This window comes from Lactuca sativa, chromosome 6 (assembly GCF_002870075.4).
Source record: "Lactuca sativa cultivar Salinas chromosome 6, Lsat_Salinas_v11, whole genome shotgun sequence".
Classification (NCBI taxonomy): Eukaryota; Viridiplantae; Streptophyta; class Magnoliopsida; order Asterales; family Asteraceae; genus Lactuca; species Lactuca sativa.
In genome coordinates, this window is record NC_056628.2 from 4,553,991 (window position 1) to 4,580,754 (window position 26,764).

A 26,764-nucleotide genomic window follows, 5' to 3' on the forward strand; every position below is an offset into this window, starting at 1 on the left:
CTTGGGGGCAAGCAAAAGTCAAGTGTGGGGTATTTTGATATGTGCATTTTTAGTTCATATTAAGTATAGATTTTTATTCATTTATTAGCTAAATTATTGCATTTTATGGACAAAAGGTACTTAAAAGTGTTTGAATTATGTTTTCAGTCCAAAAGTGAAGCTCGGAAGCAGAAGGAAGCAGGAGAAGCGGTTGAGAGCTCGAGAATGGAACAAAGAAAAAAAACACTAAAAATAACACCTACTCAGCGAGTCCAAGCGAAGATTCGAGAAGATAAAGACTCGGGAACCCAGAGACTTATCACAATACGGGGACTAAGAGATGGACTCGACGAGTCGGCACCTGACTCGACGAGTCGATTCGTATATATAAAGATAACTCCTCAGAACGATGAGAAGGAATTCTGGAACGATTCTGGAGAGTTTAGTTGCGATTAAGAAGTCAGAAAAACCCTAGAAGACGAAGTTATAAGCTAGAATTCAATTCCGAAGGAGAATTGAGGCAAATTTCATCATTCTACTTAATCTTTTTTTTTGTCATTATGGTTAAACAATTAGACTCTGTTTGTTTGCTGTTATTTACTTCAATTATGAGCTAAAACCGTTAGACTTCTGTTTGGGGATACAAAATTGATAATATGGTTTGATTATTGGTAGGATTGATTCTAAGTTGGTGATTTTTGTTATTTTAGCTTGCTAAAGAACCTTGTGTGTAATAATTAATTTTTTGTTAATAGGAAGATAATTGATTAGCATGAACATCTATTGATTATCAACCTCATATGCTATGTGACCACTTTATCATATGTCTAGGATTAATGAACATGAAACTAGAGTTAATAAGAAAATTGAGTAAATTCATGTGCAAGCTTGTATGATGACCATCAACAAGAAGTTAATTAAAAGATTAAATTAGTTAACTATTGCAAGTCTAAATTAACCCGAATAATTAATCTAGTGAATTTAATTAAATAGACAACTGGCCACTGTTTAAGTTAGTTTATTTGCTAAGGATTAGTGTAGTGAATGCGAATCTAGTCACTTGAATTGGTAACCAACAAAAGAATTAATCCATTGCACCATTACCTTGAAATCAACCATAGGATCAATTGAGTTGAACTAAACAGAAGTTCCTTCCCATTATTGATCTAGTTAATTCTTTATTTTTCTAAGTTTTAGATTAAGTAATAGTAAGTAAGTTGCTAGTCTTGTAAAACTAGAGAAAACCCCCTACTTATTAATTAATTTAGATAGAATTAGTCTTTAGTTTTAATTTTTCGTTCCCTGTGTTCGATACCCTACTTATTTAACTATACCACAATTGATAGGTTCACTGCCTTTGTGTGTTATTTTATAATTGAAAGTAGGTTTAAAACTAAGTGAGTTTGCACACATCAACTATGTTGTGGAAAACTTCATTGAGCTTCATGCTTACCCAACTATTGTTGGTTTCAGGTATTTTTGCTCATCGTAGGAAGGCGAAGGCTTGACTGTACATATTAATCCGCAGCAATGAAGATTCTGCATTATAATATTACTCTGGTTTTCAACAAATGTAATTTGGGACAATTTTTTTTTCTTAATATCGATTTTATTAATGTGGTGCTTTACCTTAACAAAAATGAAAATTTTTTATTGTGAAAATGGGATATTACAAGTTTGTATCAGAGTCCTGGTTTGAGGGATTTGGAGGAACACTTAGGGTCCAAGAATTTTCACAAGACATTTCTAGAAAAAAATTCATAAGAAAAGGGTTGGGTTATAGACATGGGCTCGGTCTCTTGTCATGTTCTTCTTTGATGATTGGCTTGGGATTGGGAACATGGACCTTTGACTTAACCATTGGTTTTACAGGGAGATGCAGTGTGTATACTCGGTTGGAGCTCGAACAGAAGAGTGGCTCCCAAAATACCCATACTTGTGATATGTGCTAAATTTGAACTTGCAGATATGTGAATTTTTAGAAAAACATGCTAGTGGATAAGCTAAGTTCTTTTAGAACTGTTCGATAGAAGTGCCTGATTTCTATTACACCTTATTATATGGGGAATTGCTTGTTATATGTTATTTGATTGTGTGGTTTCTAAGTGTATGTTGTATAGTTGTATACGGTCGGGATTAAATAGCCTTAGAATGATTGACTTAGTCTTATTTCCCGTTTCTTGTTTGGTTGTGGACTTAGGGTAGAGTTGATTATTTGAAAGTCTATTTGACCCCGTATTGTGTACAACAAGCATGCATAAAGCAACCAGCGATGTAGGAGTGAGGACGATCCGAGGAGGAGCTCCTAGGAAGTTAGTTGTAACTCGTAGGAGCATGTGGGTGTTAGCACACTTAGTTATGGTCTAGTGCAACGACTTAGGACCTTGGGATGAATTCTGAATCGATTATGGATAGGTATGGAAGGTAGTATGGACCCGTACTACTGAAAGCACAAGATCTGTATGAGAGTTAGAAGAAATCTCGATGCTACTAAGGAACTAATAGGTGGGGGCCTGGTGTGTTGAGCATTGTGTTTTGATGTCTAATCTTTTCGTTGTATAGTTTCAGTATAGCGACTATTGCAGGTTTAGGATCAGGTGTCAGTGGCACTGTAAGGGAAGGTCCGTGTGACATGGAGATCTACACGATCATTGATGCCAAAGTGGTTGGGGCGATAAGGGAGGAAAATCTAGAATAGTTTTGGTCGGTCAAGACCACGTTGATCAAGGAGATTAACAAACGTTATGTCATCGTCGCACAGGCAGCTGCTGTTGCAGCCACAACAGCCGTCACCACTGTAGGATCTCAGAGAGGCGAGGCGATGCAGTATCGGGAGTTCAGTTATATGAAGCCCCCAAAGTTTAGGGGCAATAGGGACCTGATTATTGCTCTGATATGGATATTTGACATAGAGGGATGCTTCTACACGAGTTCGTGTCCCGAGGACCAAAAAATGAAATTTGCATTAAACCTTCTTCGTTGGGGTGCGAAAGATTGGTGGGAGTTTGTGACCCAGAGCTTTTCGCCTCCAGAGCGAGTCGCGATGACTTGGGAGCAGTTTTGGATATGTTCCGCACAGAGTATGTTCCTCTTGTAGAGTGAAAGCGACTTGTAGAGGAGTACCTATCGCTCAACTAAATGACTGAGTCGGTGACAGAGATCATCGAAATGTTTATGGAGAAAGCTATTTTCTGCCCAGAGTATGCCACTTTAGAGCAAGTGCAGATGTCGTGATACTTGAGTATGCTCAAGAAGGAGATTCATGAGTTAGTGTCCACTCAGCCATATCAAAACTTGATCAAGTTGCAGTGAAGTATCAGGAGGAGGGAAATTGACTTAGAGACCTAGAGAAAGAAGGAGAAGGCAGCTTCAAGACAGCATCAATCGGCAGCCAAGCGGTTCAAGTCCACTGACCCGAGTTTAGGATCGAATGAGGGAGTACTTCTGAGTGTGGAAGGTGCGGGAAGTTTCAAGATGGGAGGTGCCTATATTTTACTTGTCGTAAGTGTCGCAAGGAGGGGTATTTTGGTAGGGACTGCAGGCAGAATACACGGGTATGTTTCCATTACGTCCAGGAGGGCTACATCAGAGCTCATTTTCCTCTTCTTAATTTCGGAAAGGTTAAGAACCATGCATCCCTAGCTTGGTAGCTACCTGACGGATGTTATGGGACGGCCGAAATCCAGGAGACCGGGGTTTGAGTTATCAGTTCTTCGAATTGGTCGGGTACTACATTGTTGATATCCTTGTATTTATGTTTATGTTCTAGAAGTATAGTTATAAACTTGAACAATAATTTAAATGAAATTATCTTATTTAGCTCAAGTTTTATGTAGTTTCTTATTATGAAGAAATCTATTATTGTCCTTGGAATTCTTTGCTTACATGTTGGAATTTGTGAATGTTGTTGTGGGTGCAGATTTTCCTGAGCATCTAAATGTTAAAGGTGGGGATCTAGTAGTAGAGTTCATGTTGATATGATATTGAAGGACTGTGAAGTTGCTAGAGTCTACCCAACTCCAAGTGGGTGAGAGTGAAGTCCTCGTAGCAGGAAGACGTTATGACAAGGTTTAGTTCTCAGCCAAATTTCTCCAGTTCAACATTTTTGCGGAATTTTTTGATCTTCTGATTTTATGTCGGGTTCATCAACTTCTTGGTAGCATCCCGACTCCCAGGTATGAGATTTATTCCTTCGTGCATGATTTTCCTTGGGAACACGGCGTAGTGGAAGCCTCACCACGGCGTGTTGAAGGACTTTTGGGTCGTGTGATTTTATGGACCAACACGGCGTATTGGTGAGGGGAAACCCGGCGTGTTGGCGGCTGGATGAGAAACCCTAAATTTTAGGGTTTTGCACCCTATATAATTTCCTTAAGTCCCTAGGGCTGATCTTTTATCAGGCACCAAACCCCCCATATCGGCCCTTGTGAACCCTAATCATCCTTCCCTTTCATTTGTGAGCTAGTGTGGTATTTTAGAGCAAAAGAAGAAGAAAGTTGGAAGAAGAAAGTAAGGATCTAGCATGCAAAGCTCTCATCTTTAGTTTGGCACTCTTCTAGACCTTTGTAAGTGTCCAAGATCCGATTTTTATTCCTCTATGTAGATAGATCTTGATTTTTGTCCCTTTTTCTCCTTATTCATGGATGTTGCAATGGATGGATCTCATAAAGTTTGCAACTTTATGAATCTCCAGGTCAAGGTGACCTTGTAGTGGCTTTGTATCTGGTCTTTAGCCAAGTTTTGATACCATGCATGGAGTTTAGGTTATAGTTTCCCTTTTTGACCCATTTTGGGTTCAATACATGCATTGGACATGTATGTCTATAAAGCACCAACCTTTGGGTTGATTTTTATGCTAGAATCTCTTTTGGAAAGGATGGGTTTCAAATCTCAAGGATTTTGTGCTTATTGGTAAAGCCCTTGAATCTTCAAGCCTTGTGGATGGGTTTTTAAACTCTTGGAGTAGCCCCAAATGATAAATTTGGAAACTTTATCCTTTTATATAGCAGTTGAGTTTAGATCTGAGTCTTGGAGTCCCTGGAATCATAGGAACGGCTGAATGTATTAAGCTCAGGTAAACACGACGTGTTGGCTAGAGTTTTTCCGACCATCTTATTACTATAGAAACACAATGTGTTTATTAGTACACACGGTGTGTTGGGTCAACATGGACTGTTGACCTTGACCGTTGACTTTGACTTTGACCATGGTTGACCAAGTTTGACTTTTAAAGGTATTTTGGGTATATTTGGGCTTTGATGGAATTGGTCACATGGTGTTCGTAGGCATTTGAGTCGAGAGCTAAGATTTGGAGTCAGACCTTGGCAGTTTTGTGCTGCTTGTGAGGTGAGTCTTCCTCACTGTACTTGCAGGTCGAAGGCATCAAGGCTGACCCTTTGGATTTGATATCCTGTTATTTATGCTATAGTGTTGTAGTGATCTGTTAGATCAGTATCCTGGTATTTAGGACGTTTATGCTTAGTGATCTGTAAGATTTATCTATCTGCTTGTTGACTGGTTAATAGTATGTTTATCTGTATTATGTGCACATGATTGGTTGGTAGCTGAGGCTTAACTGCTTTGTGTGTAAGCCAACAAGTCAGGGCATTCCAACCTGATGATTGAGGGCCTAGGGTATTCTATCCCGAGGATGATTGGACCTATAGTATGTTGGTATTCCAACCTGATGGTTGAGGGGCTTGGAGTATTCCAACCCGATGGTTGATTGGACCCATAGTATGTTGGCATTCCAACCCGATGGTTGAAGGGTCTAGGTATTCCAACCTGATGGTTGATTGGGCCCATAGTATGTTGTTATTATATTTGTGATGTTTGTTATGTATTGGTATTTTGGGGGAACTCGCTAAGATTTGGCTTACAGTTTTGGGCTTTGGATTATGTTTCAGGTACTTCAGAGGATCACGGGAAGGCGAAGGCGTGATCGTGCACCTCCTCATGTTTTATTTCACGATTTTGGAATTTCTCTGATGTTGAACTTATTTTGAAAACAATTTGTAAACGATCATGGTTTTTTTAGTATATTTTAAAATTTTAAAATATTTGAGAATTTTATGAGTGTTACATGCTGAATTTCCTTTCAAGTCATTTTACTTTTAGTTGTGATAGTAATCTATAGGGCGTCCTTGAGTTTTAGACTCTAGGATGTTAAAGGCATAGGCTGAGGGTTGTGAGGAGGAATTCATTGTCTATTTTTGTTTGATTAAGGCTTGAAAGTTTGAATGACCGCCCAAAAGCATGGTAGCGTTAGACAAGTCTTATCGGGGTTGATGCATGTTATGTTAGGCTGGGAGTGATGTTATTGGTTAGTAAATTAGGGGTAAACATGAGTGTTGTTAGTGGTTAGTAGATCAGGGGTAAGCTCGAGTGTTATCAGTGGATAGTAGAGCAGGGTTGTTAGAGCCGAGTAGGAGTATGGTCTAGTTTAGTATGTGATTGTTGGGTTTCTTTGTGTTGATTCGTTTATATCTAGGGTTAGCATAGCGGTGATCGTTTGAGAGTTCCAGGATCCATTGCTCAGAAGGATGGCGTATGGTCGAGAAGGTCTAGGATCGATCAAATATGCGGATTTTAGTCAGTTTAGTTGATAGAAGGGTGGTTTAGCCTAGTCTGTTGGATTTTGTAAGGATTACTTATTGATGTGTCGGTGTGTGAGGTTGGCAGCTATGGCGTAGGAGGTAGTTCCTATCTCGAATGTTCGATGAGCGGTGCAAGGTCAAGAGACCTTGGATGGATCATGTTGGGAGTTTTGGTTAGTGTGGGTGACAAATGGGATGATTCAGTCTACCTAAAGGTTGTACATGATTTCGGAATCTACAGGTCCAGTATTAAGAAGTGAATTCCACTCTTGTAGGTTAAGGATGTTATGTAGAGTACTACTTTTCGTCAGGTTGCTTGTTCTCTTTGAAGTCTGGAAAGGTGTCGAGAGGTGGTTGAATGATCAAGGGATGTCGTATTAGTTATGTTTCAGTCCGCTGGAGTCTCTGCTCGATTTGGATCATGGGCCTGGTTTTGGAACCTTGGTTGTTGATGATTGTAGGTTCTAGCATTCAAGTGATCTCAGCTTGCTTGGAAGGAGTCGAGTTTGAAAGACCCACAAGGGGTTACTCTGAGAGTGGTATAAAGTGGCCATGTTGTGGAAGACGTTGCAGCTCAAATCCGGGATTTTTATGTATTCCATTATATATAAACACCTTAACTCTCATTCTAGGTTATCTTCTTCAACCACCACCTCCCCATCTTAAAACGCTAGCCTTTATGCACGCTTGAGAGTCCATTTCAACAATTTTCAACCTTGACCTTGGATTTTTGGTATAGTTTTGGAAGATGGAAATTCACAAGGGAGCAAGGGAAACAAGAAGCAAGTTGGATCCAACGTTCTCTTCGGTTTTCTAAGTTGTTGAAGGTATAAAGTTCATACCTTGAAACTTTTTCTTATAGATTCAAGTTCTAGGTCATAATTTGGTGGTTTTATCCCTTTCTTGGATATTCTTGGAGTTTGAAGAAACTCTAGAACGTGTATTGGCTTTCCTAAGTCTGTGGACAGTTGTTGATTAAGAAAAAGGACCATGCTTGATGTATTTTTTGCCCATGTTCAAGTTACAACCTCATTAAGGACCCAATGGACATTAAATGCTAGATCTAGCCCTAAAATGGAGTCCAAATAGACAAAGTTGGAAACTTTATCCATTAACTTGGTGTGGAAGAGTAAATTTGGAAGTATGAGCTTAAATTTGAAAGGATTAAGCTCTTAATGACAGAAATGACATTTTTCTAGTAGCCATGATGTAGCGAAGGGAAGCCACGGTGTGGCAAAGTCAAAAATGTGACTGCCTTGTTTTGGCATTTCCAAGGAGGACCACAACATGACAATGTCCTTCATGATTGATTGTTTGACTTTTCACTGCCACGACGTGGCCAGGGAGGGCCACGACGTGGTGTTGACTTTGAGCAAGATTGACCAATGACTTTTTGACCAAGTTGGACTTTAGGTCAACTTGAGGGTAGGGACGATTGTTTAAGATTCTTCCATGTTTTGGTATTGACGGGCTCGTAGGAGCAAGCAATGCAGAAAGGGAAGCGCATTATAGTGTTTCGTGGTTCTTCATTTCAGGTGAGTTTTACTCACTGTACCCATGGATCGAATGCACCAGTCCCGGCCCACTAGTTGTAGTTATCATTTATTAGAATGGTGCCCTAGGTATTGTATGTAGTCACGTAGAATAGACTGTTGATTATTGATCTAGGCTATCTTGTTTATTCCTTGTTTGGTTGTGGCTCTAAAGTAGGATCATTTGTTCGGGTGTCTATCTTACTTATGGGTACATATGGTTGCACATTCCTTGCAGAGTTGGTCATGTATCCTTGTATATAGGATGTTGCTATGCTGATATATATATATATATATATATATATATATCCTGGTGTGATAGGTTGCAACAATAGTGGTATGATGGTTAGAGTACCAGTAGGTTGGTTACCATGTAGTGGAGTGCCCTATGGGTCGTATGTAGTCATGTAGGATAGCTTGAGAACTCTTGATCTAAGCCTTCTTGTATGTTCCTTGTTTGGTTGTGATTTTAGAGTAGGATCATCTATTCGGGTGGTTATCTCACCTCTGGTTAGTTATAGGCACGCATTTCATGGAGGTTAATTAGTAGCGGATCTGTGTGCTGTGAGTGGTCTACTAGGCGGTACTGAGTGGTATGATTGATAAATGCATGTATTATGTGCCTACTTGATCCTTGATTGTTTATATATCGGCATATGGTGGCGGATGAGGTGGAGGCGGTCCTGTTGTGTGTTGTAGGCCAAGATACCAGGGGCGGGCCGACTGTAAGTCGTAGGTACAAAGGCTCGGGAGGAGCGTTTGGGTTGAGGCGGCAGGCTAACAAACCCAAGGCATTCCATTCGGGATATTGTGGGCCGGGGGTATTCCAGTCTGATGACTGAGGACCCGATATGCATGTTTGTATGTTTGTTGTGTGGGGTATTTTGGGGAAAACTAACTAAGTTTCATGATTACCCAGTTGTTATTGTTTTTACGTATCTTCGGTCATCATGGGAATGCGAAACGTGACTGTTCACATTCATCCGCAGCAATGAAGATTTTGTGTTATTATATTACTCGGATTTTCAACAAACTGTAATTTGGGACAAATTATTTTCTTAATATGGATTTTAATAATATGGTGTTTTACATTAATAAAAATGAAAAGTTTTTTTGTTATGAAAATAAGACATTACAAAGTCACTTAATATTTACTTGGTCATGTTTACTTTTGTGTGGGTGTTCCGTGTTCGAGTGAGTTGACTACTCGAATTCTTGAATTTTCTAAGATACATCTCGATGTCTATATTCTCCCATGCATGATTGTTACAGTAGACATTTCTTTTATTTAAGGAATGCTATTTAAATATTAACTAAAATTTGATTCATTTTATATTTCATTGATAATACTTTATGCAAAGCACAATAATTATGTAATCTTAATGTTATAAATATGTGGGGTTACCGGGACGACAATCTGTCACAATTTCACTTCGTGTGTAATCAATCATAGAGATAGAGGTGGCCCGTTAGAAATTTTCATTTAAATGGCCTATCATAAATCCATCCACAAAATTGACCCGTCAAATATTAGTCACAAACAACGTATAATTTTTGTAGGTAACAATAATTAGCCATATGTTTTGACGAAGGATTTTTTTCGTCACAAATCTGTCGAAAGGGTTTTTCGATGTTTTAGCTTTTGGAAATTATCTATTTATAGTAATGTTATGGAAAATTTTATATTTTCTAGTCGCTTGGTTTATAAATTATAATAAAATTTGGTTGTTACAAGAATACGAACAACGAGATACACAAAAGCAGCCAAGAGAATTGCCATGTCACACCAATTATTTAATTATTTTGTCCACTTTATTCTACATTAATAAATAATAATCAAACAACTATATTTGAATGTAATAGTATAACGATATAATTATTATCTAATCCTTCCTAATAAATGAAAATGATTTCATTTGACACATGTAATTTTTTTAGATATTATGGATTTTTTATTTTCCACATGTCATTTTCTACTTTTTTTTCACATTTCTTAAATTAAAAAATCTGGAATTAAATACATAGTTTATATATGTAAGGTATTTAATTATATTAAACTCTAAGAATAATTGTTATACAAACTTTAATTTCCTTCTTTTTTAATTCCCTGATAATATGCATATGTTAGTCAATATCACTGCTAAATTTTATTAACAATTCCAAAATTATATAATATTGAAGGAAATGATTTCACAAGATCATCATATAAATTTCAATATTTCTGATATTGCAAAAAATACTTATGTTTACAATTTTTTATATTAACTTTTTTAAATCCGTGTAATACACAGGTCTCACACCTAGTAGAAATATAAACATATAACTATACTCTATTTACTAAAAGATTGATTAGTGAATATTAATTACTAGTTTCTTTATTTAAAAGATTGATTAGTGAATATTAATTACTAGTTTCTTCTTTTGTTTTCCAAAGCATCAAGTAGTTCTTTAATAAGAGATTGATCACATTGACCCACTTAGCCAGTTTTACTTTTTAACTTTACCACAAATGATTGAAAGATTTTGGAGTCTTAGTCGTCGAGTCTTGTTGGTCACAAAAGCACTACTTGACCAGCCCCACTTCAACACATAAAAAGGGGCTACCAAGTTGGCTTATTGAGAAATATATTTCAGAATTTTATTGTATGAATTCTTAATTCTTAATGCATGATATAAAAGTATTATAATAATACTATTTTAGATGTAAATATTTCAGATTTTCAGTCACGTGAGAATTACATACAAAATCTTTTAGTTGGTTGTTATTTGTGGCTTTTTGTGTTTAAAGTTGTCCAATAACCGAATGTAGGAGCTTGTGTTTTGAAAATAATTTACATGGAAGAGGGATTTGCTTCAACCGTGACGCCGGCCACTCCCCCATCACGTCTGTAGAAAATTCAAAATTTGGACTAAAACTGAAGATATGTATAAACCATAAGGACCAAAAAAGTAATTTAACTTTTTTCCTGAATAACAGTTCTATCTTTTTCATATGATCATATCTATCTTTTTTATGAAATAAAAAAGTTATGCTTGTAATGTATTATCGAAATTTATAGTTTTTTATTTTACATGAAATAAAACAAAGCTAAAATTTACTTTATTTTATAATAAAAACTATAATCCAAGAAAGTAATATTTAAATATTTGAAAAAGTCAAAAACTATCCCACGAAAATTATTACTATGAAAAAAAAAAAACTATCCCAACATATTAGAAGCTTTTAGTAAAATCGTTGGATGAAAATTTATGTAACATAATGCTCTAACAAAAATATGGAACTACTTGTAAAACTTAAACAAAATGACAAAAATACATAGATTCATTATTCCGTTAAATATTTTATTTAGACACTTTATTTGACATCTTTTTTGTTTGTTACTGTATATCATATATAATTCTTATTCTATATGTTATTAGGCCGATTATAATTTTCTAAATACAAAATAAATTAAACTATTTTTTATGATTTATATTAAACCGCCTAGTTTTAAATTGCTATATGAATTTGTTTTCACATTCTAAATATGCATGCGTTTTTTAATTATTATATAATAATCAAATACTAGTAGTCATATAATACATTTTGTTATATTTGTATTTTTTTAATTTATTCATTGTTTGATCAGTTATTACGTAATTTTAATTAGGAAAAAAAACATTAGTTAATATGTATTATTCAATTGATATAACTACATAAATTGAATTAGTTTCAGTTTTTAAATGAAATTGTTTTCATAGTCTATAGATATTATTTGTTTGATAGTTTTAACAGATAAAAATAAAAAGATAATATGTGAATTTGTAGAGGGAAATTTTTGAATGAAATGTTTGGAATTTTTTGAGTTTGCATGTGAAATTTGATAAGATTTCAAATAGGACACGTAATATGCAAATTTAATGAGACAAGCCATTTCAATGATTCCGGAATATTTTAAATTTACATGTGAAATTGGCAATGACACTATACCATTAGCACCTTTCTATTTTGGTGTAGCTCAATTTTAAGCATGTTTAAGTTTCCTCCATGTTTTGTTTTACTGTATGAAGCTTCATTTTATCTTGAATATATTTGTATATTAATAGATCATGTATCGATTTGACTTAATGTTGACGGTGGTAGGTTCTTCTTTTATTATATTGTATAGAGAGTAAATTACAGCGTCGTCGATGTGGTTTGAAGTATCACCTTAAGTAAAGAAGATTAATTTGGTGCAATTTTTCGTCTCTATTTCATTGTTTGATTCAGTTTTTGGTTCCTTGACCTAACGAACGTTATGTTGCAGCCCGTTAATCTTCTTAACGTGACTTGCACATGAAGGTATTTTAGTCTTTTCCAGATATCTCTCTCTCTCTCTCTCCCTCTCTCTCTCTCCACAATACTTAGGACTGTAGGATCATACGATCCTACGATCAAGATCACGATTTTGACAATCTTGATTTGAACATGCCATAATGCAACTACAATAAAATTTAGGTTCTTTAGAGCCAGCAAACTTGTTTGTTACGGTAAACACGAGGAAGAATTTTTTCACATTATTTCAAAACATCAATTAACATATTTGTATGAGTGATAACTAAGATGGTGGATTCTTATGAATCAAGTTAAGTGAAATGATTTATGAGGTAACTAGGTAAGGATAACAAAAATTGAGCTTAAAGGAATAAGTGATGAGAAAGAAGCGTTGAAAACACATCCAAAAACTTATAGGATAGTTCAAATATGTTAACGAAACAATTTGAAAATATTTTAAGTTCTCAAGTAAAACAAGAGCAACACTAAAATTACTTTTCAACAAAAACGTTTACAACACAGAAGACAAACATATAAACTTGATGAAAGGTATAATTAAAATATCTACACAAATTTGTAAGAAACAATAATGACACCATAATGCCTAATAACCTAGATGTTAATAAACCTTAAAGGAATAATTGGTAATGGCATCATAGATCCTTGTGACCTAAGGGAGGATGGAGTCATTTCCTCCCAACCCATTGAACCCACTGTCACTATCATTTTTTCTCTTTTATTTTTCTTTATCTTTTTCAACTCACAACACACGGATACCCTATCTTTTTGAACTCATTCAACTCATTCAATTAAAAAAAATATAAAACAATCAAAGGTAAAATCTTAATTAGCAATAGAGTTATCGGTGGTACCACTCCCGCTTCAATGAGTTGGTTAATTGGTTTCACTAACCCACTTCATCATCTCTCTTTACTTCTTTTCTCTCATTTTCTCTTGTACCATGTATTTTAAAACTTATACATTAGTTGTTTTGTATTTTTTTTTTACTTGAGTGGGTTGAGAAAGATAGGACTTATGTGTGTTATGGGTTGGGAAAGATGAAAAAAAGAAAAGACAAAAATTTATGTGACACTGGGTCCAGTGGGTTGGGAGAGAACGACTCCCTCCTCCCTAAAGGTTAAGAGTGGAGCAGAGTACGGTTTCAGCCTAAGCAAGACTAAAGGAAGCAACAGTAAGACCAGAGGGAGTGAAGTGCGGTTGCAGCCTATGTGGCATGTGAAACCGCAGTAAACACCGCCCCTATGCGGTTTGAGGTGTGCTGCCAAAAATAGAGTGCTCATTTCTCTCTCACTCTTCCTCCCTCTCTCTATCTCTCTCTTCTTTCTCTTTTCTCTTTTTATGGAATACCACTCCTTGAGTGTGGTAAGAAAGTCTGGCAAAAAAAGGGAGTGTGGTACCACTCCCTCCGGCCTAATGCACCATAGTTCCAAATTATCCAAAGGTTAATGTACCATAAGTGAAGAATCGGTAAAACATCATAGTTCTTAGTGACCAAAACGATAATATACCTTAAGTGAAGAATCGGTAATGACATAATAGTGCCTAATGATCCAAAGGTTAATAGACCTTAAGGGGAGAATTGACAATGATATCATAATGTCTAATGGACCAAAATAGATTTGAAGGGAAGAATCAGTAATTGCATCATAGTTTATAATGACCCACATTTAAATACACTTGAAGGAGAGAATCGGTAATGACATTATAGTGCCTAGTGACCTAAATGTTAATAGACTTGAAGGGAATAATTGGTAATGACATCATAGTGCCTAATGATCCAAAGGTTAATAGACCTGAAGAAAAGAATCGATAATTTCATCATAATGCCTAGTGACCCAAAGGATAAATGAAAAAGGAACAATTGATAATGACATCATAGTGCCTAATTATCCAAAGGTTGATAGACCAGAAGGGTAGAATTGGTAATGACATCATATTAACTAATGACTTTATGCTTCATAAACCTACAAGGAAGAAATTAGTAATAACCAGTTCTATAGGTATGAGCTCCCTAAACTTTGGTTTGCTTGATTTCATGCATCCTATTGCACAACATAACTCATTATGTATAGCCATCTCCATCCCTGAAACCATTGGCGCACATATGTAGTGCCCGGGGGTCCAAGGTTACTACTCCTCCGATTCAGCCACAGAGTGCAAAAAAAAAGTTTTTATCTATTTGGTGTCACACCTTCAAAATATGAGTGTCATTATTATTATTTTTTTGTGCCACCACTAGTCAAATGTTTTGCGTCTGTCACTGTCCGAAACCTCATTCAAATCCCCTTACTCATCTCGATCATCATCAGGGATTATAAATAAATCTCTATCCTGCCTTCAACAGGTATCGGGGATCCGTTGGAGGGAATCACGGATTTCCTTTTCTATTTTAATATAAATACTTTTATGTAAATAAAAACACTAAAATTTAATTTAACAACATCAGTTTAAAAAATTTACAAAACATAAAAACATTCATAAATTGCATAAAAACTATAAACAACTTTTATATTCAAATGTCAATACACACATAGAAAATTAAGTAACTTTAGCTATGATATGATTGAATTTATTATAGCATGCACGTAGTATCGAATGGGAAGTTTCAAAGATAAAGAGACGTTTTTATTATATGTGTTACAACATAAACGTATGACTTATGTGAGATTGACTCTTTGGTATTTCTTTTTAAAAGCAAAATTTTGGTCAAATCAATACGAACCGAACTTTTAGCATTAACAAAATAAATATGTAAATGAATAACAATAAACAACATATATAATATCATAGTAATATTTGAAGTATAAATAAATAAACTAATCATAAGAAAATGAAAAAAAATAGAAAAGAGAAAAACTAATGTAATAATTGGTTTGAGATGGGTGGGAGGGATGGATCTCCTCTACCCTAATCATTATTTAAAAGTCAAAAACAAATTCAATTACAGATAATTAGTAATTAAATATAGAGTTAGTCCAAATCTATAACGATTATCAAGGTTGTTTGGCAAGGATTTATATAAATGTTTGTTTTCAACGACAACGATGTCATGTAATGTTATTTTATTAGATTAAAATGTACATAAATTATCGTCCCATGTTCCTATCATTTATATTATAATCTATATTGTTTATTTAATAATAGATAGTAATTTTTTATGTTTATATAATAATCTGATGAAAACCACCACCATCCACATAAAATACTCTAAATTAAATAAATTAAACACGTTAACGTGTCTGGTTTAATACAAGCAAAAAAGATAAATCCAATTTTAAATACGTCATTACACAAAAAAATGTGTTGTATAATGAGCAATTGGGTATTTGAATAATAATGTTGTGTGAGAAGACGAGATTACCCTTCACGTCCTACCAAAGGCTACGTTGATTTTTTCAACCTGCCCTATTTTTATATAATAATAAAAAAAAATTAGATAAACAAGTAAGACCCTATTAACCTATTTGTTCTTTCCATTAAAGACTATGAAAATAACAACACAGTTCAAGAAATAAAAGAAAAACATAAATAAAGCCAAATTGATAAGAATTTATAACTTATATAATTTAGATTTTATTTATATTTAGTTTTTTATTTTATTTTTTTTCAAATAATTGAACTTGTTTTTCATATGATCGGTTGGTGTGTATATAAAGAAGGTTTATCTTATGTTTTTTTTTTCAAATATTACCATTGAACAACTAAAACCTACATCAACCATCGATCTAATGTAAACATTCCAAACAATTTCAATAGTAACATATGAAGGAAAAATAAAAGTTAATAAGACTAAATATGAACAAAACTTAAATTGTCTTTACCTTATAACTTGTAAGTCATTAACCCAAAAAAATGTTATTTTTTGGGTTTCTTTGATAAAAAAAAATGTATGTATCCAGTAAAAAAAAACTAACATCGAAACACCAAAAAAAAAAAAGGTAGAAAAACGAACAAATAATCTCATCTTCAAACATTCAAATTGACGATTTTTAGCGCCATCACCATCAAACATCAAACACAAATACCAAACATCAAACACAAATATCAACATCAAAAAACAGATAAAAGCAGCGAAATCAACAAGTTTCATGTTAAAAAAACACAATTACTAGTCAATAAACAGTCTACACGATCATTAGAAGAGAGGCACAGAACAACATTTAATTCAAATATTTATTCAGAGTTGATGATGATGAGGATGATCAAAAGAGCTGAAAGTTGTTGTCGCTAAAACCTCTCTAGATCTTTATATATCTTCCATTAAAATCCAATTTCAGCACTTCCAAGCTGACGCAGTCATCAGTTCTCGATTCTGCCAACAAAGAACAAGCGATGCCTGTTTCTTTTCAATATGAAATCCCTGAATTTGCATCCTCTTCACCACGCAATCTGCTTGAGTTTCTGCAAAATTACTTAGAAGAACAGGGGAGTATCCTCCAGCTGTAAAAAGTGACCTCCAATGGGGCATTGGTTCAGGGATTTGAAGTTTTCCCAACACCATGCTTTCGATTTGAGGCTGGAAAAGGAACCTTTCGATCTTGTTTGATATCTCTGAAACAACATTCCCACCATCAATGGAGTCTAAGAGAACTTCGTAGTACTGGAGACCCTGGAGAAGATAATGTGGGAAGGGTAGATCCGTCCTTTCACACCCACGATCTAGTGAAACCACGATTCTTGGGGAGAGTTGCTTCACGAAATGGAGAATGGAAGGAATGGCGGATAAGTGAGTGGAAGCTGACCAGATTGGGAAATTAACAGCAATGGCTTCATTCCCAGATACTGAAAACGACCTTGGATCGAACGAATCAAAGTTGACAACTTCAAGCTCGAATGAAATCCCGATTTCATGAGCGAAATGTGATAAGTTTTCGTGCATGAGTCCAAGTTCGATTGGATGATGGGTTGAAGGTGACGCGAAAGCAGTGATTTTCAAAGAACAGGGACCACCGCCGCCATTGTTGTTTTTTGATGGAAGCTCTTGTATGAAGGAAGCCCATTGTGCACCGAATCCGATATCAAAATCAATGATGTGAACGTTTTTAGCATCACCAAGAGCCTCGAGAATTGTTTGATTTGAAGTGAAGTTTATGAACTGAATGATCGGAGAAACTTCTGAAAACAATTTATAAGCTCCCATCTTGAAGACGCCATTAAAGGGTTGAGTGATTTTGTTGGGATTTGAATTTGAGATTAGAGATCCCATTGCTTCCTTGAAATAAAAAGCCGCCCTTTGTAAAGGCTTATGTGGTGCCGGAGCCGAGGAGAACTGGTGATTGAGCCGCGCCAATATCCCTTGCGCGTGTGTGAAGTTCCCAGATAGGATTAGCTCAGCCGCGGTGAATAGCTGGTCACAGATAAGCTGGTTTTGCTGCTGCTGCTGGGGGTGGTGGTGCTGCTGGTGGGCCGGTGGTCCTTGTTTTGTTCCAGGGACCATTAATGGTTTCTTGAGCTGTAACTCGTGACCCGGATTCGAAATCGCAACTTTCTGAAAACCCTGATTAACCGAAGGCTTCTGAAGCCCCAGATCGGAAGCAGGAGTTTTCTGAACATTCTGATGGAACACCGGAGATTTCTGAAGACCCTGGTGAAAGACCGGAGCTTTTACGAGACCCTGATGATGGTGGAACTGTATCTGCGGCGGTGGCGTTAGATGCGGAGGAGGGTTTTGATCAGGGTTAGAGAAGGGGAAGAACAGTGGGTTTTGTGGGTGAAAATTTGGAGGCGCCGGAGTTTCAGAAACTGTGGTGGCGGGAGGGGCATTTTGGTCAATTTGGTTGCTCTGCAAGAGCTGTTGAAGACTCAAAGATGTGTCATCAAAGTCGCCGGAGATCCACCGAAGAGACTGGTCTTGTGCCGGAGAAGCCGCAGATTCAGATAACAAGCTTTCCCAATCTTCCAATCCAACTCCGAATCTTCGTTGTTGAAGCTCAAATTCCGCAGGGATGGGTTGTAGCTCCGACCACTCATCTTTCCGGCCACCTTCACCGCTAATATTTGCCAGAGACCCAGACATACACATTTCCTGCGGAACAGAATCCGGCCATTTTTGTTGAAGGTGATGGTGGTTGTTAATGTCAGGGTCAGGGACACCTAGCGATGGAGCAGTGGTGGTGGTGCAGCCATTACCACCGCCGCCGAAGGAGGAGGATAAGGTGGAGGTTGAGGTGGAAGGGCTTGGACTCCGCCGTGTATCGAGAACAGAGATGGGTTCATTACTGTTGTTGCTGCCAAAACTGCCTTCTTTAAACTTATTATTAGATCCTGTTAAAGCTTGAAAAGCTGCAACTTCAAATGGCATACCTCTCATCATCTGTTCATCGAGAAAACAAAAAATTATTTACACAAAAACAAAATAACAACACATTTTTTTTGGGTTATCAAGATTTTTTAGCTTTCGGATGGGTTCAAATCTTGATTGTTTTCCGTTCCAAAAAAGGGAAATTTCATTAAACACATAAAGAAAATGAGAAATTAACAAACATAATAAGAACAAGAACAGCTTTCGAGTAATCAAGATTGCTTTTATTTCAAAAATAATAATAAATATTTATGGGTTCGTGAGATTTAGAGCTTTGAGATGTGTTCAAAATGAGCTTTAAATTGACCAAAAAAAAAAGAAAAATAAATAAATTAACAAGAATGAGAACAGTTTTCAAGAAATCTTGATGATGATGTTTAAAGATTTGGAGCTCAATAAATAAGCAAGAGAGAAAACAATCAAATCCCACCGAAAAGAAAGAAATTAAAAGCATAATAATAAGAACCAGATTTTTTTTTTTTTTTTTTTAAATTGTGGGTGTTGTGATTTGTTTGAGATTTGAAGTCATGAAGAAACGAAAGAGTTGGTGAAAAAAATAAAAAAAACAAGCCTTTTATCTTCATATCATCATTCGAGCTCCATCTTTGAAGAATGAATTTGCTTCTGCTTCCAAATAAAAACTTTCTCTCTCTACTGTATTTGTTTCTCTCTCTAGAAATTAGAGAGAAAGTGTGGGTCTTTTCAGTTCTTGGCCTTTCACTTGGTCTCTCCTTCTATCCTGTTGTAGGAGTCCTGTGGTGTCCCGTCTTGTTTCCTGTCATGGATGGATGTGTACATCAAGAAATAATAAGTACTAAAAATAAAAACTCCTTGGAAAATGACATGGTTAAATGTTTGAATGTTTTTTTTTCTTTTTTTTTAAATACAACAAATTTTGTATAACTAATCCATATCATTCATGTAAAATATTGTCTTTTTATATTGTTTCAAGTAAAAGCTTTAAATTTGATTTTTCAAGTATATGGCATGTTTGCCACGAAACAGTACGATCGTTTAGCTTTTAGTTTAAACAAAATGTTCCAAATCTAAAAACTCTTTCATTTAACGTTTAACAAAACGCTACTGAACTTTTGAAATCAATTTCCGTAATTACCCTTAAAAATATATTTATATATTTATTTATTTTTAACCAATTATCCTTATATATTATTTTATATATTTCAAAAGCTTCCACCTACTTTTGCCAAAGACTCATATAACAAATAAAAGCTACAGCTTCTCGCTACCAGCTACCCGCTATATGTTACCTGTTACCCACTACCAGCTACCCGCTAACCAATTCTAGCTAACAGCTGTTTTTGCTAAACACACCCTGTATCTTTAACATCGTCTTGAAGCTTGGATTGTCTTATAAGAATTCTCAAATAAAATGTGATATCTAGTCTTCTAATACTTAGTTAATAAATAGCAAAATACATTATTATATTATATAGTTAATTTTTAAAGAAATTAAGTACTTTAACCACTTTTTAATGGTATTTTAAAAACAATAACTTATTTTTCTGAAAAATTACCACAAAGTCTAGAACAGGCATTCTGAACTCGAACAAAATGGTCTAAGCCAAATATTGTAGTTTAATATTATATATATGGACTCCTCACACAAAAAAAGTTTCGGAATAAGTGTTCCGGATTTTGCAACTCCGAAGGTTGTTCTACTCGCATTTCAGACAAAGTTTTGAACATGTATTCGTCAAATCAAGTAACTTCTACTCTTTAAGTTACTTGCATTTGTGTTTACACACTACTATATGTATTTGGAAATGCGTAGAACAACTCCAGAATACGAAGAACGAGTCTGAAATATCTATTATTTGTATGTTTTTTTTTGTTTTACACATATGAGACCCATATAAGTATCTTATATTGTGTTTAGGATTAGTTTTTTAGTCCGGAAATCAGTTTTGTAGGAAATCTGGAATGGTAGTATACATCTAAAATACGAAGAACTTAGTCTAAAACACGATGATCAATTCCAGAATGATGTTCTGGATTGACACTCTGGAATTAATATTCATTATTACTTTTTCGTGTATGATATTGTTTAATAACATGTATTAGTCCAAAGATGAATTTGCAGGGATGTTAAAAAAGTGGTTTTTATGGATGAAAATGTTGTATTCCATTTAGAGGAGCTTTCAAATTTATATATGATAAAGGTAAAATCGAATTACAAAAATTTGTAATAAGTTTTTTATTTTATTTTTATGGTAATGTATTAAAATGTTGTTGAAATTTTGGGATGAGTCAGAAAATAAAATAAACGGCCAAAGACACCTAGAAAATTAAGAAAGAAATCGGAAAAGATGTTAAATCTTAAACTAAAAACAGATATGACTCCGAAAGATGGGACCAGAGTAAGTTCAGACAAACCAATTATTATAGACTAGCTGCAAATAATTTTTTTATAAGGATATGTTTCAGCAAGTTAGTTTTATTTTTGGATACGGTTATGCAAGTTGGTTTTTAATGTGCATATTAATATATATATATATATATATATAATTTTTAGTCTCCAACATCTAGTGACTCGATCGATATGGGTTAGATGCCAATATAATATTAAATACTAGGCTTTGAAGACAGCAACGATGTCTAGTTAAATGATTCATGATTATCAATGTGTGAAACAACAAATGATAATACTAGAAATCCTATTGCCGCTTTTGCGTCCGAGGAGCGGAGAAAACTAGCATTGTATAATATGCAAATGTTCGTCATCACGATGTCTAAAGATATACGACAGTTTGTGAACACAAAGGACATCATCGAAGAAGCATGTTAGACAACTTCAACAATAGAAGATCGAGTCCAAATGACTGATAATGGATTTAGCCAAATTGAGACTTACATGGAATTGTTTGAAAATCATGTAGACATGGCTAGTTTGCATCAAATGTAAGTTCCCGGTTATCCTATAAATGTACTCTAGCTTTAAATATTGTACTGTCTTTTGAAACTCAAATATGTAAAAACAGGGTTATCTAAAATGGTAATGCTTTTCATTGACATCAGTATAAAAGGTCATTACAAATCGTAATACATATTTATATTAGTTTCCACAAATTAGGAAATTGAAAGGGATACATATTTTGTTCGCGGCCGATAAAATCTTCTCTACTTCCAACAACATATGTTAGATGATCCCATTCTACACAAAGCTTATCAATCTCTGCATTTGCATCTTGAATCCACTTCACCCCTTCTTTGATTTTTTTCATAGCTTCAGCAACCCATTTTTTGTAACAATTAACAAATCAGGTCAACTATTGATGGTTAATTGTTGTGATCATTACTATAATTTAGACATATGGTATGATAAGTCAATGTTTATAAAGCAATTTTACGTGGTATTATACTTAATTGCTACCTATTTTGAACCCGAAGACTTATGATTCTCATCCGAATCCATTTTAAATGACATTATATTCCAATGATGACGATTTCGTGAAAATAGTGGAATTTCACCAAATTGAACATGAAACCTTAAATAACTGATCTCTATATGGTTTCTATTGTTGGCAATACATTCCAGGAATAAATATGTATAAATCCAATCTGATAGATAAAAACTTTAAAGATGGATATGATATGATGTTTCAAATTTTGTGTACAACTATATATATATATATGTGTGTGTGTGTGTGTGTGTGTGTGTGTGTGTGTGGATATGGGACATAATTCATAACCAGTTATAGGTGTTTTTACTAAAGTTTTTATAAGATAGACAACATGTTATCAAATGGACATCAAAGAATCACAATATATATGTGTTAAGTAATAAACAACTTATATATATATATATATATATATATATATATATATATATATATATATATAACACCCGTGTTCTTGATTGGTTTACCTTTGTATTTTTTAGGGGATAAATATGGAGTTTTGGGGAAAAACTCTGTGTCACGGCGTGGTGCAAAGATGCCCATGACATGGCATAGAGTAATTAGACACATGTTATATTAAGCCGACACGGTGTAGCCAAGGGTTGCCATGGCGTGGTAGCTGTTATAACCTAAGCTCATGATAATTTTAGGGTTTCTTCCGTATTTAAACCTCTCTACCTTGAACCATAAAAGAAAGAAGAACTCATCTTCTTTCTTTTTTGATTACCTTCCTCGCATATGTATAAGATCGGATCCTCACCTTTCCAAGCCCATAAACCCTAACCCTAGCCTCCATTGTTGAGTGTTGAGCTCTTTAAGGTGTTTTGTTGTATTTTGAGGGAAAAAGAAGAAGGTGCTAGTCCAAGGATCAAGCAAAAACTCCTCTCCATCTTTGGAATCACTCTCTAGAACATTTGTAAGTCCTCGAGTTTTCTATCTTGATGATCCTTTGGTTGTAGATCTAGTTTCTTAGCAAATTTTGGTCCATAAGGAAATGGTTGGTGGGTTTGAAGTGATAAAGGTTGAAACTTTATGACTATGTTGAGTCCCATGAACAACACATCTTGTAGATCTGTACTTTGGTTGGGGTTATTGACCTTACATGAGTTTTTTGTCACTTTTAGCTCATTTTGACCTAAAATGGATTTCTAGACATGTATTGGACATATATGTCTATAAAGCAATCACCTTTATGCTAGATTTGGTATTAGAAACTCTTGTGGAGTGCTTAGGTTAAGGACATTATCTGATAAAGGGATTAATGGTTAAGTCATTGTCGTATCTTGTCTTGTTTATACCTAGGGTTTGAGATATTGATCTCTTTGAGTGTCTTAATGGAAAATATTGGAAACTTTATCCATTAGACCATAAAATGGACCAGATCTGAGCTTTGGAGCTCTTGGAATCGAAGAAAATGGCTTAACGCATTAAGTTATTGGAAACCCAGTGCCCATGGTGTGGCCTTAGGTCGCCACGGTGTGGTGACTGGGAAATGCCCGACTGTATCGTTATATGGGGGCCACGGCGTGGTAATTGACTAAACTCAACATTGACCGTTGACTTTTTTACTTTTAGTTGAATTTTGGTCAAACTCCTAGTTTTTTGAAGAAGTGCTAAGGGCTTACCTTGTGTGACTATATAGGTGGTGCATAGCATAGATATTTCTAGCAGTGAAAGCAGTAGCAATTGAGTATCGACTGATAGGTGAGTCTTCTCACTGTACTTTTAGGTCAAAGGCATCAATGTCGACCCATTAGATTGAGTTATGTAGGATGTTAGTTGTCTTTGTGACTCTTGCACGTATAATTGGGTTGAAATATACCCCAAGGATGAGCTCATAATCCTATGTTTGGGTTGAGATAAACACAAGGGTTGGGCCCATGATTGTATGTTCGGGTTGAAAGAAACCCCAGAGTTAGGCCCATTATTACATGTTATGACATCCCCAAAATCACGGCCAGAAAAGATCAATTTCATTTATGTTTTTTAAAATAATTTATGAGTAAATCCTTTTGATTTAAAAGAGTTGCGGAATTTGTTCCCAAAACAAAATATGATAAAATAATATTTATCAAAGCGTTTCATCAAGAAATGCATTTTCATTATATAATCAAAACTCGGGATGTCATGTTCCGATACAGACCATAAAGCATAAACGATAACATTACAGGTCATTCAACAAATATATACATATACAGACTTGTAAATAAAATAACTCGATGATTCATCCATCTTATTCCCTTGCGCCACTTCCTGTAAGACAAATAAAACTGAGTGGGTCAGGCTTGGGAGCCTGGTGAGCATATAGGGTTTTCAACCCACAATAAATAATTATATTTAATTTCACCAACCAACAATAACCCGATTACCCATTCCCGTTATCCTCACTTTATGTCCCTAAAACAACATCTATCTCAAGGGACCTAATCTAGGATTTTCATAGGGACGGACATTACTGCTAAGGGGTTTCCTCAACAATAGATATCCTAAATGCAACCATGAGGGGGATAGAGTACACCGGTGAACACATCGTTCACAACACCTATAGGTTATGAACCTGCTAGCATTACACAGGACTGTCTAGAAAGAGTCTGTGGTCGTTATCCATACTCCGCTGAATAACTAGATCAACAACAACAACATCGAGGCCTCTCATCTGTTTATCACACATCAACTATCTACCCATGTTCTACCCAACATATTAGTAGATAAAAATATATATTTTTATACATAGTTTAAAACCTGTATAACATTCTCATTCAATACATATTCCACATAACAGATGAGGCACACCCACATAACACGTATTTCATAGAGAATAAAATCAGATCTATGAGATAGAAGAAAGTGAATATACATTCACACATATAACAACAAAATATACACATAACACGTATTTCGTATAAAATACTTCATAATTATGCGTTAGAAGAAAGTAACTACACACTCACATGATCAGAAGATGATCGGACAGCACTACGACTTGTAGAAGTAGTATTCTTCGGTAGATCTGGAAGATCTTCACAAAAACTGAGCTTCTCGCGAGCAGAGCTTCGGCTCGGGAATTGCACTTCTCGGGATCTTCGGGGCTTCGGAACTTGCTTTGGGGCTCGAGAATAATACCGGGGCTTCGGGGTATTAAATGGCACGCAAATCGAGGCAAAAAAAAAGAGAGAGAGAGAGAGAGAGAGAGAGAGAGAGAGAGAGAGAGAGAAAAGAAAAAGAGCAAAACTCTCGGCTGCCCTCGCAAGCCTTTTTATAGGAGGCTGAGGTCTCGCAGTACGTTGGGCGTACTTCTTTACGTGGGGTGTACGCCTCCGAAATCGTCACTGCTTACGTATCCGAAGAACTCGAGTGCGAGGCGCGTCATGCTTCGCTGTACGCTGGGCGTACAGCCCTACGCTGGGCGTAACCCGGATAAGTCTGGTGACTCCCCTTCGGATAATATCGGATTTAATAATTAAATTTAAATTTTAATTATTTAATAAACTTCGAAAATTCATATCTTCTTCATACGAACTCCGTTTTCGACGTTCTTTATATCCACGCGTAGGTGAGACTACGCTCTACAACTTTCGTTTAGAAACCGTCAGCTAATTTTGTCTTTATTTTTATTATTTATTTTTAGTAGGCCGGGACATGAAAACTCCGTTATAAATTCATAACTTTTTCATTCGACGTCCGTTTTCGCCTATCTTTTCACCAATGCACTACTATCAACGAGATCTTCGATTCTCGTTTAGATTGTTTAGACCAACAATCACTCGATCTCGAATCGAGTATTCGGGCTGCATACTGCTAAGTCGAAACTTCAGAAAATCGTAACTTCCTCATACGAAGTCAGATTTGGACGTTCTCTTTATGCACGCTCTCGGTTTAACGAACTCTACGACATTCATTTAGATCCCTAAGACTAAATATCGCTCTAACGTAAATTTCACTTTTTACGTCATTCATCGTTGTCGGTTCTGTCGCGAAACTTCGACAAGTCATAACTTCTTCGTTATAACTCGGATTTTGGCATTCTTTATATATTCAGAAACCTCGTTTCAACTACTACAACATTATACATAGATATCAACTTTATCTTACATTTTATTTTGATGTTTATTTTTATTCTTAATTACATTAAGACACACAATTAAGCACAAAACACATAATATACTTCTATTATCTCAAAACGGGTTACAAAGGTTAACCTAGACTATTATATCAACATTAATGACAAGCCCAGAAACACAGGCGTTACACATGTTCAGGTTGAAACATACTCCCAGGGTTGGGTTCATGATTGTATGTTAGGTTGGAATATACCGCAGGGTTGGGCCTAACTATATGTATGGTATGTGGTATTTTGGGGGACTCGCTAAGCTTTGTGCTTACGGTTTTTTGGTTTAAACATGTTCAAATACTTCCAGTTTTAAACGGAAAGCATGGGTTGATCGCACTACATCCCCTAGAGATTTATTCTATAATGATTGTTTATGATTTTACTCTTATGTTTTGAGAATACTTTTACTCTGGTCCTCTTTTGGGATAATGAATGAATGGTTTGGACTTATTTAATATGAAAAAATTTTACTCGGTGTTTTTGGGATGTTACAAGTTGGTATCAAAGCCTT

The 26,764-nt window shown here is 35.4% G+C and overlaps 1 protein-coding gene across 1 annotated transcript; it reads right to left on the reverse strand.

Moving 5' to 3' along the window:
- Nucleotides 1–16,486: 16,486 nt before the first annotated feature.
- On the reverse strand, nucleotides 16,487–19,499 carry LOC111886881 (scarecrow-like protein 6). The gene is made up of 2 exons (XM_023883122.3): nucleotides 19,295–19,499; nucleotides 16,487–18,735 (listed from the first exon to the last, which is right to left on the reverse strand). Exon 2 carries the CDS (start codon nucleotides 18,733–18,735, stop codon nucleotides 16,696–16,698), a length of 2,040 nt encoding a protein of 679 aa, XP_023738890.1. The 5' UTR covers nucleotides 19,295–19,499; the 3' UTR covers nucleotides 16,487–16,695.
- Between the last annotated feature and the right edge of the window lie 7,265 nt (nucleotides 19,500–26,764).

Coding starts and splice junctions, on each gene's coding strand:
- LOC111886881 (XM_023883122.3), bottom strand. CDS start 18,735: ATGATGAGAGGTATGCCATTTGAAGTTGCAGCTTTTCAAGCTTTAACA.